The 20,289-nt window shown below is 46.4% G+C and overlaps 1 protein-coding gene and 2 long non-coding RNA genes across 14 annotated transcripts in view; 2 read left to right on the top strand and 1 right to left on the bottom strand.

Annotated features, from left to right (window-relative positions):
• The first annotated feature begins 538 nt into the window (after positions 1–538).
• Positions 539–6,377, top strand: LOC104972737 (uncharacterized). The gene is made up of 3 exons (XR_003035126.2): positions 539–607; positions 3,120–3,216; positions 6,321–6,377. It is a non-coding gene; the product is annotated as an uncharacterized lncRNA (long non-coding RNA).
• A 6,107-nt stretch (positions 6,378–12,484) lies between these two features.
• TBC1D1 (TBC1 domain family member 1) overlaps positions 12,485–20,289 on the bottom strand; it is a 226,405-nt gene continuing 218,600 nt past the window's right edge. For 10 of the 12 annotated variants that reach the window (XM_005207835.5, XM_059887349.1, XM_005207838.5 and 7 more), the window contains 2 exons: positions 17,738–17,911; positions 13,801–14,306 (listed from right to left, as the gene is read on the bottom strand). In XM_005207835.5, the coding sequence (XP_005207892.1) occupies positions 14,106–14,306; positions 17,738–17,911 (375 nt within the window). In that variant the 3' untranslated portion in view covers positions 13,801–14,105. Of the gene's footprint in view, positions 14,307–17,737; positions 17,912–20,289 lie in introns of those variants that run through there. The other 2 variants (NM_001166524.1, XM_005207841.5) reach the window with 2 other exon arrangements.
• On the top strand, positions 14,306–16,368 carry LOC132345498 (uncharacterized). Its single transcript, XR_009494863.1, has 2 exons — positions 14,306–14,653; positions 14,850–16,368. It is a non-coding gene; the product is annotated as an uncharacterized lncRNA (long non-coding RNA).

Below are 20,289 nucleotides of genomic sequence, written 5' to 3'. Positions count from 1 at the left end.
ACTGTAGTTATGTCCTCTTTCCCTAATATCTAAGCATAACACTTCAGTTAGGGCTCAAGTTAACCAGGTTCCACTTGAAAAGTGGCTCTAGCTAGAGAAAAATGTTTCTGGCTCACGTCTAGCCCCTGACCACATTTTGACCATGGGATGACTTTAGCATTCACTTGGCAAGGGCACTTCCATTTGGCTCCCTATGAAGTCACCGAAATTCTAGTTATTTCTGGAGTGTGTGATTGCCTGGTTTATTTGTGAGAACTATCCATCAGGGCTGAGCTATTTTGTTTCTGGAACCGCTTGTGTGATCACAGTTATGAAATGTTTATTTTCTTAGATCGGCTTAAGCTGATAAGGCATTTTTGAGCCATTAAGAATCTTGTAAGTCAAGATTGTTTAGATAGGAGATGATTTTTCTGATGGGGGTAAATCAGATGAATCACGGTCTCTCCCTTGATTGGGCTATTATGTTAAAGGGGTGTGACTGTCACATGCTCCTTTGAGAAATGGTGTTGCCTCCTTAGGAAGATCGGCTGCCAGCCCACTCTTTCTCCTCTGACTCACACCCCAGCTGCAACCCAAGGATCTAGAGAGATGAGGCCACCCTGGAGAGGTAAAGGGTCAACTGTGAATGTCAGATAGGGCCACAGGGTCTACTGGCAACCACACTGGGTGCAAGAAGCCCAGAGAAAATATTCCAAATTAATGAGCACTGCAGAAGCTCATGGACTTAAAGGCTCGGCACAAATCTATCTCAAGACAGGCCTTGTACTCACAAATCTTGCTTTCCTGTGGCAAACAGAGAAGGAAATAAATATGCCTTCTGCTGTCGAGAGCACTGAGTAACAAGGACAGAGAAGCAGAATACAGGGGGAGGAGGTATAGGGAGGAGGGGGCAGGGGGTACCTGTCAGGCAGGGCAGCTCTCTCTGAGGAGTAACTCAAATGGAGAGAAGACACCAGTGCTTCCAAAGCAGGGCGGGTAGGGGGTGCAAATGCCCTGAGGAGGGAGTGTGCTGGCCACCAGAAGAGCAGAGAGGGGGTGTGTCTGGAGGGGCAGGTGAGGAGTGGGGAGAGAGCGGGGAGGGCTCAGAGCTGGAGAGCCTCTCAGTAGAGCTGCAGGCCATCCTGACGTGCATTCTTTCTGCCTCCTCCAGTCATGAAATCCTCCACCATCTTGGCAGGGCTTGCACGCCTCTGCTAGTGACCACATCTTCCAGCCTCTAGTGCAATGGAGTGTGGCCACACCATTAAGTTTTTGCCAACGGACCGTAACTGGAAACAGGTTCTGCTGTGTCCCGGTTCGGTGCTCACAGACCAGGCAGTGTTCCTCACTCCCCTTCATCCTTTCTTACAGGTGGAACCCAGCCCTGGTGTTAGGGTGTCACTTGGTCCACATAGATCAGGGAAGGCCTAGGCAAAGGTTTGAAAAGTGGGGTCCCTAGACCTGCAATGTCAGCATCCCCTGGAAACATATAGAGATGCACATGGTGGGGGGAAGGGGACCCCAGACCCACTGAATTAGAAACTTTGGGGGTGGGGCTCAGCAATCTGTGTTTTAACACACCCTCCAGGGGATTCTGATAACACTCAGGTCTCCAAACCACCGCAGGCTTTCTCATCACAGGCAAGGTTGAACTGCGGGCACAAGCCGCTTTGTTGTGGGGGCTGTCTGTGCCCTGTGGAGCGTTCGGCAGCAGCTCCGGCCTCTACCCACTAGAACCCAGGGGCACACACCCTTCCTCTGCCCTACAGGTTACCACCCAAAATGTTCCCATGCACATTTCCTGTAGTAAGTGTTATCAACTCTTGGGAGAAGAGACAAGAAGCTAATAAAAGCGATTGCCTTTGGGTGCTGTATTGAGGGAGTTTTGAGGGATGTGCTTTTATTTGGTATGTTTCTACTGTGTGCTTGAGTCTTTACCCTGTGTGTTGCTAAAATAAATCTCTAGGCCCAAGGTGGAGTCACTCCTTTCCAGGGTGCCCCATTAGCAATCTGAAATTTGAGAACATTCATGTCCCTGAGAAGGCAGGGTGTCCAGTCGGCCAGTCCCCAAAGGCCAAGCCCATTCTGGGCCTTCTCACTCCCCAAAAGGGTGGGAACTTCGCCTCAGCTAATCAGATATTTTCTATTTGTCTCATCCTTGTTTATTCTTTATCCTATAAAAGCTTCTTGAGATTGCCCATTTTGTGAAGTGTTAAATGTAGTTTGTATTGTCTAAATTGTCTTCTTTAATCACTTTTAAATAGGGTGTTACAATAACGGGGAAGAAATGTTTTAGAAAGACTACATATCGAAAGAGTGGAAACTAGGTTTCTTCACCACAGTTTTGACACCAACTCCAGCGTGTGTGAGTTTTCCCAGGCGATTCATGGAAGCCTGCAGGGTGTCCTACAGCTCAAATCCTTTCTAACACCACCTGGAGAGAGCATCAGACCCCACAGGTTAGGGACTCAGATGCCACCTGCGAGTCCAGGCAGTCACCTGTACTTCTGACTGACTCTCGACTGGAGGTTCTCACGACTGCATCCTTGGGTTCAGTTAATTTAATAGAGGGGCTCACAGAACTCAGGAAACCAGTTTCCTTACTAGATGACTGACATATCATTAAAGGATACGACTCAGGAACAACTAGCTGGAAGAGATGCACAGGGCAAGAGAGAAAGGGAGTCAGGGAATGGGGCTCCCAGTCCTCGCCGAGCACCCCACTCTCCCTCAGTTCCCATGTTCTCAGCGACTGGAAGCTCTCAGAATCTCATCCTTTTGGGTTTTTGTGGAGGCTTCATTATGTAGGCATAACTGATTAAATCATTGCCCATAGGTGATTGACTCAACCTCCATTCCCTCTCCCCTCCCTGAAAATCAGGGGTTTGCAGCTGAAAGTTCTAACTTTCATTCCTGGTTGGTTCCTCTGGCAACCAGCCCCCCTCAGGTGGGTTCCAAAATTCACCTCATTAACATAACAAATAACGTCTTTATTAGCTTCAATTCAGGAAATTCCAAGGGTTTTAGGAGCGTTGCTTGAAGATCAAACACATATGTCTTATTATAAATCACCATATCACACTGACTACAGGGCTTCTCAGCATCCATAACTCATGCTAACACATTTTTAATCCCTAAAGGTAGCCGAATCCTGGAAATGGCATGCCTCAGAACACTTCTGGAAGCACCGACCTGGCCAACACTGCTGAACCCTCACCATCCAGGAGAGAGTTGAAGGTGGCCAATGCTGGGCATTTTACCAGTAAAATACAGTAAAACAAATACTGGCAAATTAGTTACCGGTAAAACACAGGCTGGTCCTTCCACCCAGGTGAACAATGTGCCCTGAGATATGACGCTCCTTTCAGCAACTTTGGGTCATCCTCGGGGTAGTACATTCTTGAGAGGAGTCCCGCAGGGAGTCACGGTCTTTCTGGTTATACCTCACTTTGGGGATGAACCACCTGTAAGTTCCCCAGGAGCTGGAGGCAGGGGGACTTGGAGGGCTACGGCCCTCTGCACCCCATTCCCCTTCCTTGTCCCTTTCTTGGCTTTATAGGCTCTCTCCTGGCTTCTTTGCCTTCTCTTGTCCCCTCCAGATATTGAGGCAGATGCTTTTCCACCTCCTCACCTGCTCCTTTTAGGGGATGGGGAGGAGGGAGGTAAGAGAGGATGACATTTTAAATTCTAGTAATGATTTTACTATTTATCCCAAAGGTCCCCAGGCATACAGCACACCTAGTGATCTATCAGGGCTTCCCTGGTGGCTCAGACAGTAGAGAATCTGCCTAAAATGCGGGAGACCTGGGTTCAATCCCTGGGTTGGGAAGATCCCCTAGAGGAGGGCATTGCAACCCACTCCAGTATTATTGACTGGAGAATTCCGATAGACAGAGGAGCCTGGCAGGCTACAGTCCTTGAGGTCGCAAAGAGTCAGACACGACTGAGCGACTAAGCACACAGTGATCTATCAAAAGCACTGGAAGTTAACCGAACCAACCCTTCAACTGTTGCTACTCAACCAATAATGGTGACCATTCTGTAGCTGCAAACACATCAAATCCTAATCATTTCTTTCCTCACTAAATGAGTTGCTGCTGCTGCTGCTGCTAAGTCACTTCAGTCGTGTCCGAGTCTGTGTGACCCCATAGATGGCAGCCCACCAGGCTCCCCCGTCCCTGGGATTCTCCAGGCAAGAACACTGGAGTGGGTCGCCGTTTCCTTCTCCAACGCATGAAAGTGAAAAGGGAAAATGAAGTCGCTCAGTCGAGTCCGACTCTTAGCGACCCCATGGACTGCAGCCTACCAGGCTCCTCCATCCACGGGATTTTCCAGGCAAGAATACTGGAGTGGGGTGCCATTGCCTTCTCCACTAAATGAGTTAATAGTCATCTAAAGGGCTCATAACAGGGCCTGGCATGTGGTGACTGCTGGTTTTGTTTTGTTTAGCCATTATTATATCATCATACTCTACATTCAACATTTCTCACTATTTAACAGCCTCTGGAATTATCCAGACGTTCAGTGAACAGCATTATAGCATGAATGTGGAAAGAAGAGATAAGCATGTGACTGGACCCACAAAGTAAGTAAGATTTCCACAGCAGTAGGAAAATGAGGATAGAACCATAGGGACTTCCCTCAAAGTCCAGTGGTTAAGACTCCAACTTCTACTGCAAAAGCACGGGTTCCAACCCTGTTTGAGGAATTAAGATCCCTCATACTGAGCTATGCAGTCAAAAACACACACTGTAGATCCACAGAGCTGTAGATAATGAGATCCTCTCACAGCCATGGATGCTAACTCAGGTGTCTCCCATTTTGTACTGCTCCAGTGTGACTTCCTCCACCCACAAGCAAGTGGTTCTCAAATTTTGGCACAGGTCAGAATCCCTTGGAATCCCTCAGATGCTTGCTAAAAAGACCATCGGCTCCACCCTCCTGAGTTTCTGAATTAATAGGTTGGGGTAGATCCGGAGAATTTGCATCTGAAACAGATTTTCAGATGCTGCTGACGCTCTTCTTTGGGAACCACTGCCCTTCGTGTTAACTTAGACCCTGGCATTTAAATAAACCTTTTGCTCAGATCAGGGCACGGGTCCAGCTTGTCACCATTCATCAAGGTCCTGTCATTCATTGTGTTTGTTTTGCAGCACCTTTGCTTGTGAGAGGCATGCCCCCTTCTACAGGTCCTTGTACAGGTCACTGATGAAAATGTGAACCGGACTGGCAAAGGACAAAATCCAGGTCAGGTTAATTAAAACCCTGCTTTAGGTTCAACCCATCATAATTACAGCGGTAGTTCTCAATCCTGATTAAACTTTAACATCACAGGGGAAGGTTAAAAAACAACCAAAAAAACAATTAAAAAAAAAAAAATCTCTCCAAGTGATTCTAATGTGCAACCAGGGCTGAGAACCGCCATCCAGAGATCTTATAGGTTTAACTTGTTGCTGCTGCTGCTGCTAAGTCGCTTCAGTCGTGTCCGACTCTGTGCGACCCCATAGACGGCAGCCCACCAGGCTCCCCTGTCCCTGGGATTCTCCAGGCAAGAACACTGGAGTGGGTTGCCATTTCCTTCTCCAATGTATGAAAGTAAAAAGTGAAAGTGAAGTCACTCAGTCGTGTCCGACTCCTAGCGACCCCATGGACTGCAACCTACCAGGTTCCTCCATCCATGGGATTTTCCAGGCAAGAGTACTGGAGTGGGGTGCCATTAATTTGTTAAATCAACCCAATTGAGCTGTCCTGCCCACGTAGTTTCATTTAAGCTATTGTGTGGGATGTTGTCAAAACCTTTGCTGACATCATGTGTGTTTTTCCACAGCTGGATCATTGCTCTTTCAAAACCATAAAATTATATTGGGCTAGCATGACATGGTTTTAGGGAATCATACAAACTTTAAAGATCAGATTTAAATATGTTTATAGTTGTTGAGGGCTTTTGCCTGGGGTTGATGTCAAGCTCACAGAATTGTATCCATTTAGTTTATATAATCCCAATGTAATATGTGTGTTCTGCTCAGTTGTGTCTGGCTCTTTGCAACCCCATGGGCTGTAGCCAGCCAGGCTCCTCTGTCCATGGGATTTTCCAGGCAAGAGTACTGGGGTGGGTTGTCATGTCCTCCTACAGGGGATATTCCAGACCCAGGGATTGAACCTGCATCTCTTGCATCTCCTGCATTGGCAGGCAGGTTCTTTACCACTGCGCCACCTGGGAAGCTCCCAGTGTAATGATATTTAACATTTATTGCTTGTTGACTTTGTCTCAGCCACAGTGCTTAGTGCTCTTTTTAAATATCCAATCCTACAAAATAGATACTGTTATTTCTATTTTACAGATGTGAAATCAAGTTTCAATTTTAGCTGACTCCAGGGCTCGTGCTTTTAAATACTAGCTGTTGCTTCCATTTTTAATTGCGAGACACCATCTTGTTCTTCAAATGTTTTATGATGTCTTACAAGGATGCTAAAGATATGAGGAAGCATGAAATAAATAACTGGAATAAAGACAGACCAGAGAGAAGCAAAATGAACTGTGGATCAGAACAAAATGTTTGAGCATTTGCTAACTGCAGGGTCACTGGTTTGGCTTTGAGTGTTCTGAAAAGTCAAAATAGGAACACATGTTCAATTGCTCAGTCAGCACTGAACGCAAACATTGCTCAGGAGAAGTATCTGGGAAACCCGGGGCTTCTTAAAGATGATACTGAGGATTAAAGGAATGTCTGCAAAAACATCCTCATGATCTATGCAGACAAGAGTGTCACAGGACTCAGTGAACCACAATTTATACCATCCACTTCCTCCCTCATAAAAAAACAAACAGAATTTTGGCTTGCTTTATACTTCTTCAAAAATTTCTTCATTCCCATTTCCAGTACCTTTCCCATCACTAATCACTCACTCCAAAAGAAGATTAATAACCACCATGCAAGTCTTGGCTCACATTTTCTCAGTACTCCAGAATGTAATAATAATAGTTGGAGTAGTTAGGATTTCTTTTTACAGTTTCACAGTTTCTTGGCTCACCTTTCCTTTTGGATTCTCGTGCATGAAATCACACCTGACTTTAAGGAATGAGGTTTCCCCTTGCATGAAGTCGATGTGCTATTTCCCAGGCGGCTGTCAGGTCTGCAGGTGAGGTTAGCGTGAACGGGAATAACAAGGTGCCCGTCACAGTGCCAGTGCACCGGCCCATCCCTCCATGCAGCTTGATAATGTGGAGTCAAGAACAGCAGATTCCCTCGTGTCAGTTGAAACCAGTGATGAGACCCATAATTTGTCACTTACCTGTATGAGACTATACAGTAATGGGAGTTTTATCTTGAAAGATATCAGTGTTTTCTTGCCATCTGAAAAAGACATGATGTTAAGCGTGCTGGGATTTTTGAAAGGAGATCTGTTGACACAAGACTGATGGTTAGGATAGAATCATGCATGATTTGGAAAGTACTCTGTCATCTTCTAACATTAAGCCATGTAACTCCTCTTTAGCTGGTTCCTTATCCTTCAGATCCCACCTTGAGTACCGGCTCCTCAGCTGAGCCTTCTCTGACAGCTCTGAATAGGCAGTCCTCGTCCCTTGATGATTTTTTGTTTACTTATTTCAGTCAGTAAACATTCCCTATTCTGCTACACAGAAGGGCAGCAGGACTTCCCTTGTGGTCTCAGGGCCTAGATCAGGGTTTGGTTCATAGCAGGGGCACTGTAACCACCTGCTGGAAAGAGTGAAAACAGCCAAACAGGTGGCTGTGGAGTCAGGCTCTGAGGAGCATGTTGGGACCAAGTCTACATCATGAGAAGAGAGTGAGGCTGCTCTGATATCAGGAGTGATCACAGAAACATAAAGGGTGAAGGAGAGGGCTCCTGAAGGAAAAGCTCATTTCATCATTCCTGATAATCAACATGAACAGATGATTAGAGCAAATGAAATTTAGGAGTAAAGGTGATTGCCATGTGCCTCAGAGGAAGGAAAATGGAACACGAAATCCTCAGTGGGAAGTACAGGAAGAGCTGAGGTGGGCAGAACATTGCCATATACGTCAACCTGCCCCCTCCCACATCCACCAAGCACACTTTCCTCCACTTCCCTCACGCGAGGCTTCACCATCTGCACTGATTCCCTTGAGATGGTGCCCCAGGATCACCCAGCAGGGGCTAAGAACCAAAGCCACAGGGTCAGCTTTTCCTACAGTTGGAAGAAACGAGGAATACAATTAGAGGTTTAGGAAGAACCACTATCAAGAACAGCAGAAAGAAGACACCTAAAACACAGACCCACATAACGAATGAGGTGGAAACAACAGCAGGAAGATGTAGCCAAAAGAGCGAGGAGAAGCAGGCAAATCTAAGGGGGATGAAGAATGCTGCAACCCTGTCTCCCCGTGGCCCTGTCAGGCATCCAGGCTAAGCCTGTGGTTCCACACACACGTGAAGCTCCTCTCTGCTCCACACAGCCGAGCACTCCTCAGGCCCCTGCAGGACATCGGGAAAGGGGCACAGGGAGGGGGCAGGGGCAGGCGGCAGGCAGCCATGGACAAGGAAGACCCTGCACCAGTGCCTCCACCCCCGCCCTGTTACGGAGAGCACTGGGCTAGGAAAGGGAAAGCACAAAAAAAGACTACTGAGAATGTGCCATGGAAAGGGCTTTGTCCGAAAAGGATGCTTGGTGTGTTATTGTTTAGGTCATCTCTTAACCAAAAATTACATGCACGTTTACTTAAACGATCTTGGAAATGCTTTTATAACTTGTTCAAAGCTTTCCAAATGAAGAGTTTGAGTGTTTTTTAGTCCTTGATTAAAAATATAAAAGTCTAACACATTTTAATTAGTTCACATTAATCTGCCTTAGAGAAAGATGAAAATTTACTAGCCAGGTGTTCACAAAAAGCCTTTGCATAATTGATGAGTACATGTGAACTAATGCACAGCCTGACTTACTGTGACCAGCAGTGCCCTTTCTCCATTTAGAGGTTGGAAGCCATCTTTTTTTCAGCCATGACAGTGCACTCAAACCAACCATCACACTAGGCTGAACTTGGAAACTGACATTGGAATTACTGTGTCACGGTCTTAAAACAATATTTAAAATGAAGTGTTTATTGTTCTCCTTAAAGACACTGGATATCAACTTTTTAATCGTTAGTATTTTTAAACTATTTTGTTTCACCTCATTTAAAACTTCTATCTTATATAATTTAGTGAAACTTTAAAATAAATATTCAGATAATGATATAAATTCAAACGACTTGCTAATAAGGGTTTACAACCAAAAGTTGATTATTCACTTTAGAGATATGAAAGCAGTTAATCTATGAAGTGTAAGTACTAAGAACATTCTTTTTCATCTTTTGTTACCAATTTTAATTAATAACTGCTGTAGCTGCTCCATACCCAAGCTCTTATATTTCCCTAATCATTCTGATCGTTTCTAAAGATAGCAACAAAAAACTTTACCTACTGGGAAGTTCCACTTCTTAAAAACCAAAGGCAACTCTGTGATCTTTTTTTTTAACATGGCAATACAAGGGTTTTAGAAGTCTAAAGTAAAAAAAGAAATGACTGTCAAGAACAAAGGTTGGACCCAATTAATTGAAACCTGTTGCAGTAGCATTTCTCTGCCACACATAGACAGACTGGGGAGTGCCTCTGTTTTTTTTTTGTGGGGGGTGTTTTTTTAAATTATTTATTTTGGCTGCAATGGTTCTTCAGTGCTTCTCTAGTTGTGGTTTGAGGGCTTCTCGTTGCGATGGCTTCTCTTGTTGTGGTCACAGGATCCAGGTGCGAGGGCTTCAGTAACTGTGGCACACAGGCTCAGTAGTTGAGGCATACAGGGCCCAGCTGCTCTGAGGCTCATGGGATCTTTCTGGACCAGGGATGGAACGCGTGTCTCCTGCATTGGCAGATGGATTCTCAACCACTGGACCATTGGGAAGTCCTCCCCTCTGGTTTTAACTCAGGACAAATTAAGGACCCCTGGAGACTCCATATCTCAGGAGAGAACCTGAGTTGGGCTCCTTACTATACAGATCACCCTTCTAGAAAGTGAAGCAGACCTTTCCTTGCCTTGAACTTTAATGCCATCAGAAGTGATTTGCAGAACTCACTGGAATTAAAGCTGGGTGATGTGAATTATTAACTAGTCGGTCAGGAGACTGAGGATCCCCCTGACCCTGCAGGCAACCATTAGCTGAAGCTCTCTTCTCAGTTTTTCCCTCTGTAAAATTAGATAGAAAATGATTTTCCAGTATGAAACAGAAGGTTCTTTCCAATCTGAGATATTTTGAGCTATCCCAAACCCTTAAAGTAGTTTCCATTTAGGACAATATGGCCAGTAAATTATTTTTACATTGCAAGTTTCTGGATCTTAACCTGTAGAATGTTTGGTCACACTTGATAGAGGGAAGTTTCATACAGGGGTTTCCCCTATGGCTCAGCAGGTTAAAGAATCTGCCTTCCAACACAGGAGATGAAGATTTGATCCCTGGGTGGCAAAGGTCCCCTGGAGGAGGAAATGGCAACCCACTCCAGTATTCTTGCCTGGAGAATCCATGGACAGAAGAGCCTGATGGGCTACAGTCCATGGGGTCACAAAGAATCAGACAAGACTGAGCATATGGCACAACAATGATAGAGGAAAGGAGATGGAAGGCTGGGGTGTTCCGACATGTCAGCTGTGGTTCCTGCAGTTTTTAAGTCTTCAATGTCATACTATCAGCGACAAAGTCAAAACCAGTCTATGAATTTTAATCCTACGGATCACAAATCATATATACTTAGCTGGAGGGCCTCCGTCGAATGACTCACATATGCATGCTCTCATTCAGGTTAGGCAGGTTCCAAAATTAATTGTCCTGGTTTGTATTACATCAGTTTGGTTAAGCCAGGACTACTTTTCCCTGTGTCCCCTTGCCTCACGGTTCTAAATTAGAATTAACTCAAAGACATGCTTGTGTGATTTTTAAAAGGTAAAGTGAAGCCAGGGCCACTTTTCTCTGAAGGGCATCAGTCAAGTACGGTGACAGACAGGCATGAGGTGTCTGTGTCGATTTGTCCTCGTTCTCCACCTCCAGCTCTTCTTCCCGTGTTCTGACCTTGAGCAATTACCGAGGCTGGCTCCAATCCCACCTCCAAACACTGGCTGTAGATGCAGAGGTGGTCACTGCGTGGTGGCCACAGCTGCCCCCGAGCCCTCACCCTCCGCCCAGGCCTATGTCAGCACCTACATGCGTTCTGCCTCTCAGAAGGGCCTTCTGAGTTCTCATGAGCACCTCCTTCTGCACCTTCCCCTCTGCAGCTTCTCGCACAGTAGTATTTTCTCTTATTCTGGTAACAACTCCTGCATCCTACAGCCCTCAGAGCAATCTTTTTCCCCCAATTCACCAACCGAACACAGATCCCCAAATGAACACTGTTGTACTATCTACGTGTGACTCCTCACAGGGCCCCCAACTGAGTGTTCTGCCTCACAGGGTGCTTCCTGGGGATTCAAGGTCTTCCGTCTGAGAGGGTATGCTGCCGCTGCTGCTGCTAAGTCGCTTCAGTCATGTCCGACTCTGTGTGACCCCATAGGGTCACCCACCAGGCTCTCCCATCCCTGGGATTCTCCAGGCAAGAACACTGGAGTGGGTTGCCATTTCCTTCTCCAGTGCATGAAAGTGAAAAGTGAAAGTGAAGTCGCTCAGTTGTGTCCGACTCCTATCAACCCCATGGACTGCAGCCTACCAGGCTCCTCCATCCATGGGATTTGCCAGGCAAGAGTACTGGAGTGGGGTGCCATTGCCTTCTCCCTGAGAGGGTATACATTTTATCAAAAGACAGACAACCTACAAGTGCACACGAGTGTGTGCATACAGTTGTGTGTTGGGGAAAAACACAACAGGAAACTTTCTTAGTTTAAAAACTTGCCTCTGTGAATCCTCAGGCAATGATGTGAACCATGACTTTTATCTGTCCCCAGCTAAGACACAGGTGACTGTCCAACCTGTAAACACAGGCCCGTGTCCACTGTCCTCTCCACCCAGCGCCATCTCATGACAGCACCCATTGGCACATACCACGGATGAGTCTGGTCTGAGCAGCCCTACTATGTACACAGAGTAGAGGTGTCACACTTGGGGAGCAATACTTGAAAAACAAGACACCAATCCCTCAGAGAACTCACTGCTGGTTAGGGAACAGTCACACTCTGACCCACAGGTGTTCACATACATGCTAAGTCACTTCATTCATGTCCAAATCTTTGCAACCCTATGGACCATAGCCCGCTATGCTCCTTTGTCCATGGACTTTTCCAAGCAAGAACACTGGAGTGGGTTGCCATGCCCTCCTCCAGGGGATCTTCCTGACCCAGGGATTGAACCCACATCTCTTACGTCTCCTGCACCGGCAGGCAATTACCGAGGCTGGCTTCTTCACCACTAGTGCCACCTGGGGTGGTCCTTCAGCCTTTTGCTGAAAAGCAAAAACCCAACATTAAAAAAAAAACAGAAACGCATAAAAGTATGAGTATGAATTATTTGTTTTATTGCTTTGTATCTTATTTAATGCAGAGTTGATGTTTTTGAGTAATGGTAATAAGATGTCCAAAATTCAACATTATTAAACATTCAAACAGTAAAGAATGTGGGAAAAAGATCTCACATGTTAACTCTGCTAAATTATAGCTGGTGGAACAATTCATAATAAAGGCTATAGGCTTGTCATCATGGTTTATGACACGGGCAACGGTAGAGAGTCCCGGTGTCAACCAGCTGTGTAGGCACCAGGGGTGGCACGTGTGCCTCCCTTGGAAACATCTGGAAAGATCTAGAAAGGCTCCGGGTATAAAAACCCTTCCTTTCACCTCAGGCTTGAAAGACACACCCACCACAGAGGGTGTCAAAGAACTCCTGTGGAATAGAAGTGGTTATGATGATAAAGACCAGAAATGGTTCTGCTGTCAAGAAGTGAACTTGCCTACACGTCCCCTCTCTAATCTACCGCCCGCTCTAGCATGTCATGAGCAAGGGCCTCAGGTGGCGACCAGATGACACCAGGCAGCGGCCTTTGGATGGCTGAAGGCACTGGATCTCCTCATCCTGAGGGAGTGGGTCACTGGGTTGTGAGTTACATTCAACACACACATCCTACCACGAAAAACTGCTCTCAGCTGCCATACATTTGATGTAATTCCAGGCTGAAAAGTCTGAAGACTTTAAAACCCCAGAATGTCTGGGGCCCCTGAAAGTCCTGACGTGCTGGGCAACTTTAGCAAGGAATCTGATTCCCAAGGGGTGGAGGCTCGAAGGGACACAGGCTGCTCACATCACATGGCAGCACAACATAAATACGTGACTCTACAGTGTGGATAGGAGACACCACAGTGAAATAATAAATACTTCAAAATCTACAGCTGTCAGTCACACGCTGGCCATACCCGGGTACAGTCTAAAAACTGGTGATTTTCCCATAAAAACATGTATCTACAGTGAATGTGACCAATACTTAATAAGGGCTAAGCAAAAACATATGAAAACTATTCTTCAAAGACAAACTTCATTAAATATCAAGCATAGTGACCAAATTTAAGATGTCAAATTTAAGTAAATCACTTTTGATTTTTCCCAGGGGTCATTTGGGGTTTCCGCAACAAGAATGGTCAAGGGCCAACTGCACCCCACCGGTGATGCTGAGGGTGTAAGTCATGCAGACCCTCTTGGAAGAACAATGGACACATCTTTGCCAGAGGAAGCATACCTCCAGCCTCTTCATTCTCTGAAATACCAGAGAACAAATGCCCTTTACAGACACAGTGATGCTGAAAAAGAAAGCAACAAAGAAACATAAAGGTGCATTTATTCGAGTCCATGCCATCTAATCTACTGAGTACAGTAATTAAGACTGGAAAAGGGAAGAATTAAACTTAAACAACAACAAAAACACGGGGACGTTCGTCCCCTGCATTGTGAGTCAGTTCAGAAGAATGTGTGTGCTGGCAAGCCAGTCTCCTCCCTGAGAAGCACGCTTCGTTCTCCGTTCTCCTCCAGCATTTTCATCTCTCTCAGTTAAGGCCTGGACAGTGTCAGGGTGGTGGCCACACCTGTTCTGGAGCTGTGGGCTGGCAGGAGCTGGGCCCCAGGCCATCAGTCACCTGAGGGCTTGGGCAGTGTGGGGTCAGACTCCTGGCTGCCCAGCTCTGCCGTCTGCCTCCGGAGCTGCTCCACCGTCTGCAGCAGGGCTGACCTCTCCAGCTCCAAGGCCAGGGTCGCCTGCTTCAGCTTGCTCTCGCTAGTCAGGAGCTTCTCAACAGTGGCTTCCAGGCTCTGGATCCTCCCATTGGCGACCTGGAGAATAAAAGAAGACATGTGAATGTAACTGCCTGGGAGACGGTGGGAGATCCATTGTGTGCTCCGCTGTCCAGCCTTGGGGGAACTGTGGAGCCTAATTCTGGCAGAGACACACCTTTCCGCATTTATTATCACTTCTGGCCACAAAAGACTCTATTTCTGAGGCTCCCTCAAGGGTGGGCTGGGCCATCCGGAGGCCCTCCAACGTCTTTTTCCTCTGTGTGGCTACTCTGGAAGCCACACGTGGAGACAGTGGCTTCCCAGTGCGGAGGAAGCCTGGTCCCCGAGTTGCCTACTGGAGACGGCTGGGAAATGGTCCAAGACTGCTTCGTGGAGACGAGGTGGTGAGTGTACAGTGCTGAGTGTACAGTGCTGAGCCCTGGGATCCAGGGTGCTGTTACTGCAGCACAGTCTGCCTGCTCTGACAAACACAGGCAGCTACAGGTGCACACTGGTCTTAGACAGACCATCCAAATGGTTTCTATGTGAAGGCCCACGTAAGAACAGCTCTCTAACCTGAACCTTTTGTTTTCCCTCCAGTACCAACAACCGGCATTTCCCCCAGAACGTGTGGAGCGCCCAGGGGACTGAGCTCTGCTAAGAGGGTCACATGTGTGGCCTCACTGACCAGACACCAGCCGTGTCCCCACTCCCCCCAGTCTGTATCCTCAACACTCAGTCAGTGTCTGGAGTCGTGTCCCCACTCCCCCCAGTCTGTATCCTCAACACTCAGTCAGTGTCTGGCAGCCCTTCCAGGCGCTTCTCTCTAGCAACGGACTCTCCTCCTCTTTTGAGTCCTCTTGGACAGGCTTCCCAGGCAACCACAGAATTGGCTCCAGCTGTCCGCTGCATCCCCCCACATTCAGGCCCAGAGTCTGCAAGGCACTGCTCTGGCTCACTCATCCGCCCAGCCCTCTTTGTGTCCCCATGGACTAAATGGTGTTTTTTTCCCCCTCATTTTCAAAACAAGGGAAACAGTTTTTTGAGCAAGGTAACACCTGTGCCAGACAGACAATTTATGACTCAAAGCTGAGCTCCAGCTGTGACACTGGAACACTCAAAACAGAAAGAAAAAAGGCCTGAGACCCTAAGTCTGTCAGTTACCGGGCAGCAGGTAGTCACACTCAGGGGCTAAGTCCGAGCAGCCCTCTCAGACCCTCATACTCCTGCCCACAGTCAAGGCCTACAGCCGGTCCCACCTTATCTCCTCCAGGGACCACTCCTGCTGAGGCCATGGCACTCCCAGGGGTACCTGCCAGCTTAGCAGTGAGCTGGTATGCATGGTTGTTTACTGTTTGGCATGAATGTCAGGTCTCCTCCTCAATCAGACTGAAGCTCTCTCACCCTGCATGTGGGTCTGATCTCCCATAGGCACCCAGCTCACAGACACTCAGTGACTCAATGATTATTATGAAAAACGCACATCCCTTATCATACGGCAGTATCAGGCGTGTCTATGCAATTGTCTCATGTGTGCTGCTGGACAAAAGAGGTTAGACAGTTTAGTCTCCAGCTGCCAGAGGACAATCTTCAGTGTTCAACAAGAAAATAAATGGGGTTTTGGTATGTCCAACTATATGAATGGAACGGAGTCAAAACACAGGTCAACTTTGATAGTTTGGGGAAAAAAACAAAGATTTATGTTGGAAAATTAAGTAATGCACTGAACACCTATCCCTGGGCTCCGAAAACTGTTTTAAAAAATAAAAAGAAAAAAAGGAAGAGAGTCTCATAGAACTTCTGTGGTCTGGCTGAAAGATAGTAATTCCATGTGACTCAGAGGGTAAAGGGAAGACTACACTCAGGCCCCCACAAACTAACTTGCCATAATCCCTAGCACAACTCTTTGAACATCTGTTGTTACTAATTACCGCCTGATGCCTTTCTGGAGGGCTATAGAAGTTGGAGCAGTTTTTCACAACTCCTCTCCTCACAAGGAGTGAAGTTCACAGTATCATGGAAGCAGCACCAAATTACCTCCCCTTTTTACCACAATCCCACGTGGGTATCAGCCTAGTAAAATCAACCTTCTATTGGAGTGCTATTTTAACAAGACAAATGCTTCTAACGGAGATCTGAGCTTTCCATCCTGCTGTATTTCAGGGATCAGCTGTTTGTCTGGAGGGATTTAAAATTCCCACCTACACTGCAGGTCCTTACGTGCAAGACAAGGTTCTTTGTCCCCTGGCGCCTCCCCTTCAGGTTACAGCTGAGATCCCCCTGGAGAAATCACACCCAGACTCAGTCATTTTCACAGTTAGGATATCTCTATCTTAGGGGAACACAAAGCCGACTTTGAGAATGTGACTGGGAGTCAGGACTGGGTAGGCTAAGCCTTTTCTTTGTTCCTCTACAGTAACTATCTACTAGGTTGTACTGGCATAAAATCCCTGCTGGGAAGAGTACATTTTAGACAAGGGTTGACTGATTAAGCTCCCAAATGCTGGCCTTTCTCCCATCACTGCCAAGTTTGCATCTGCAAAGCAGCAACTTTTTAGGCAGAAAAATAAGAGGCTTAGATCAGGACGGAAAGCTTATTCTAAGGACAGCCTAGAACACCACAGAATACATATTTTGAAAATAATACAAATTTTTCTCCACAGTAGCTCAAAAGTAATTTTTAAACCCCACCTCCACCAACAGACACATTTCCATAACAATGATAGCTGTACCACCGATTAGATCATGACACTTAAAAAGCAGATGATACGGTTACTTTACTCCATCTGATTGGTGGAGGAGTCGTGCAGAGCAGTAAGGTAATTTTCTGTCCTTGTCACATAAATGAGGAAATCAGAGCAGATGGGTGACAGTGGGTGACACTGGATCTGGCAAGACCTGGGTCTCTGGTCTGCATCTCTGTGCTCACTCCCTCTTGCCCTCCAGCATATGCGATCTGGGTATGTCCCCACCCACATTTATGCAGGCCAAGATGGAAACTTCCAGAGGGGAGAATTGTGCCCTTCGTGAACCTAACTTTTGTATTTGTACCAAGGACTCACAATTATGATCACAGCTCTGGTTTATTCTGTTATTCCTCACTTGATGTCACTTTGAGGACCTAGCTGGTTTTGCTCCTGAAAGCTCCTGCCTTTGATTCTCCCATCATTATTCAAAGCACAATGGCTGGTGTTTGGTTAATAGAACCAGAGCGCCGTGGACCCAAGCTCAGTTCTTGGCACACCTCCTGAAAGGGTAAGTGTAGAAACAGTCTCTCAGAAAGTTCCAGGACAGTCCGACCTTAGCAAAGGATAATCTGTCTGCTCCCTGACAAACCGGAACAGCTCTCCTGGGCCACCTTTGATCCCAACTACAAACAGAGCAGAAAGGGCCTCCAGCGGCGGGAAGCTCAGCCTGCGGGCCTCTGGTGAGTTAATGAACCACCACATGCTCAAGGCTCAGGTGGCGGCCTTGTAAACATGCCCTACCTGCAGCTGTTCAAGGAGGTCAAGGTTCTGTTTGCGTAAGCTGCTGTTGGTCTTCTCTAGTTTGTCCATTCTTTGGTTGTCACTGAGAGGAGAAGAATCGATAAGCTCTTCCTGAAGCACGTGGTACTCAACTTCATAAGCTTGTAACTGTTTCGAGATGTCCGTCTCAAACACCTGTTTCACAGAAAAGTCATCAGGCATTGGAAATGAGAAAAATCACACACACACACTCACACTCTCTCACACACATGTGACCATGTCAGTGGGTATCCACTGAGCACCTACTCTGCACCCAGTGCTATTTAGTGATAAACACAGAAAACTCTCTGAATGGAGAAGAGAATAATTTTACTTGGGAAGAGAGAATTTAAGGAGCATTTGGAAATAAACTGAGAGAAACAATAAGTATAGGGCTTTCGTGGTGGCTCAGTGGTAAAAGAATCCATCTGCTAATGCAGGAGACTTGGGTTTGATCTGTCAGTCAGAAAGATCCCCTGGAGAAGGAAATGGCAACCCAGTTCAATATTCTTGCCTGAAAAATTCCATGGACTGAGGAGCCTGGTAGGCTACAGTCCACAGGGCCACAAAGCGTAAGACATGTCCTAGTGACTCAACAACAACAATTGTCAGTGTAGGTCTCTGATGCCATTTTTCAAAGGCAAAACCTTATTTTTTTAAAAGCTTAAAAGAGTTTCTTTTTAATTCTTATCTCAGTATTCAGATCTTTTTTCTCTGAAAATTCTATTAGATACATCAACTATGGGTCAACGACAGAATAAAACAAAAGAATCACAGCCCTACTTGCCCAGTCACCAGGTCAAAGTTTAATTATAGTTCAGCTGGGTTTTCAGAGTTACAAGAACAGCTAAGTAATGGAACTGTTTACTGAAAAACCCTTTTCTGCACATAAGAGATGAAGAAATGAGCCAAAACCCAAATGTTACCCACATAGATGAGTGAATATGAAACAATGCCTGACTTGCCTTTCTTCTTATAATAGTAACAGTCATGAAAAAAACCACTCGTGTGAAAAACAACCCCAAAGTGCACAAGTGAGTGAGCTGTTCATGTTTGTACTTTCTCTTGGTGAGTGAGCTGGACCGAGGCAGGGCCGAAGAGGGAAGGGGTCCGAAGGCAGAGGCTGCTGCCGCCCCAGGCGTGAAACCCCGGCACACATCTGAGAATTCAGTCACCATGTAAGAAAAACCAGCACGATCAGAACACACGTTTAGAGAATGAAATTAGTATTTTCAAGGGCAGAAACTGCCTCTTCACAGCATTTCCTTAAGAAAGAAACTCCAACACAGTTAAAATCAATGAAAAACTCATTTCCCTGGACGGCATCCTCTTAGCATTTAAACATGAATGAGCCCTATCTTTCCTGAAATCAATTTTAAAAATCCATGTTTACTTTTTCACCATTCCCAGAAATTTTCTCTTCCTTGAGATAAACTTTTCCACTTCCTGGCTTTCAATTTAATTCAGTGGCTAATACTAATCAGGCACAAAAGTCACTCCAGGACAAAAAAAACAGAACACATTCCATTTGTGATGTGTGTGTGCATGTGTAGCTGACTGGATTGACCTGATTCTCTCCTGTCCATCAGAGTGACCCTGAGCTCAGCAGGGATTATCATCTCTGTTCCACAGTCAAGAAAACTGACCCAGGAGCTTTCAGACAGCCCTCTAATGGGAGCTTGGCTGGCAACTCCCTGAATGACCATGAATAAGTTACCTGACCTTTCCCGGCCTCAGTTCCTGGCCTCCCCCATGGGCTGATAACCCCTACCTCCCAGCATCTGTGGGAATCGTGAGACACACACCTGGCAAGCTGAGCTAAGGGATCTGCTTCCCACACTTATCATGAAACCCCTCGCATCCATGCTTGTGCTGCAATGAATGGCAGAGGCTGCCACACCATGGAGCCTCTGACTAGCTCAGCACAAAGGCTGCACACACGCAAACCAAGACATTCATGTGTAATCACAAATACAGTCCGGGATAAATGCCACGCGCACACACACATCTCTTTTTTCACCCAGGTTTCTAAGTGAGGTCCTAACCTGGAACACCCGGGGATGAAACCTTGGGCCTTTGATGCAGAGGGGCTGAGGTCAGGGGCTCTCGGCTGTGCACAGGGCGGAGTGCTCTCGCAGGCCCCCATTAATCCCGAGGAACCATCCCAGGTCACAGGCATCTCTGTTTAATTGCATCACCACCTCCTGGTGCCAAAACACACACAGCCTTGCAGTCATGCCCAGAAATCTATCCCCGACTGCGGCAGCACGCAGCTGGCAGTGACAGCGCCTGGTCCTCCAAGGGTGTTTTTTCACATTGCTGTATATTCTTCAAAACCGCAATTATAAATGGCTTCGTGGTATTCTATCAAGTTGATGCATCAATAATCATGTTAATCCAGTCATCGAATGTTGGCTATCTAGTTACTTGCAAGTTTCTGTTATAAATGACAACTCTAAACATCTTCATATGTACTGCTTTTCCCATATTTTGGCTTATTTCCTAAGCATGCATTCCAAGAAATGGGATTACTG

Source organism: Bos taurus, chromosome 6 (genome assembly GCF_002263795.3).
Source record: "Bos taurus isolate L1 Dominette 01449 registration number 42190680 breed Hereford chromosome 6, ARS-UCD2.0, whole genome shotgun sequence".
Taxonomy (NCBI): domain Eukaryota; kingdom Metazoa; phylum Chordata; class Mammalia; order Artiodactyla; family Bovidae; genus Bos; species Bos taurus.
This window is presented reverse-complemented; position numbering and strand designations above follow the sequence as displayed.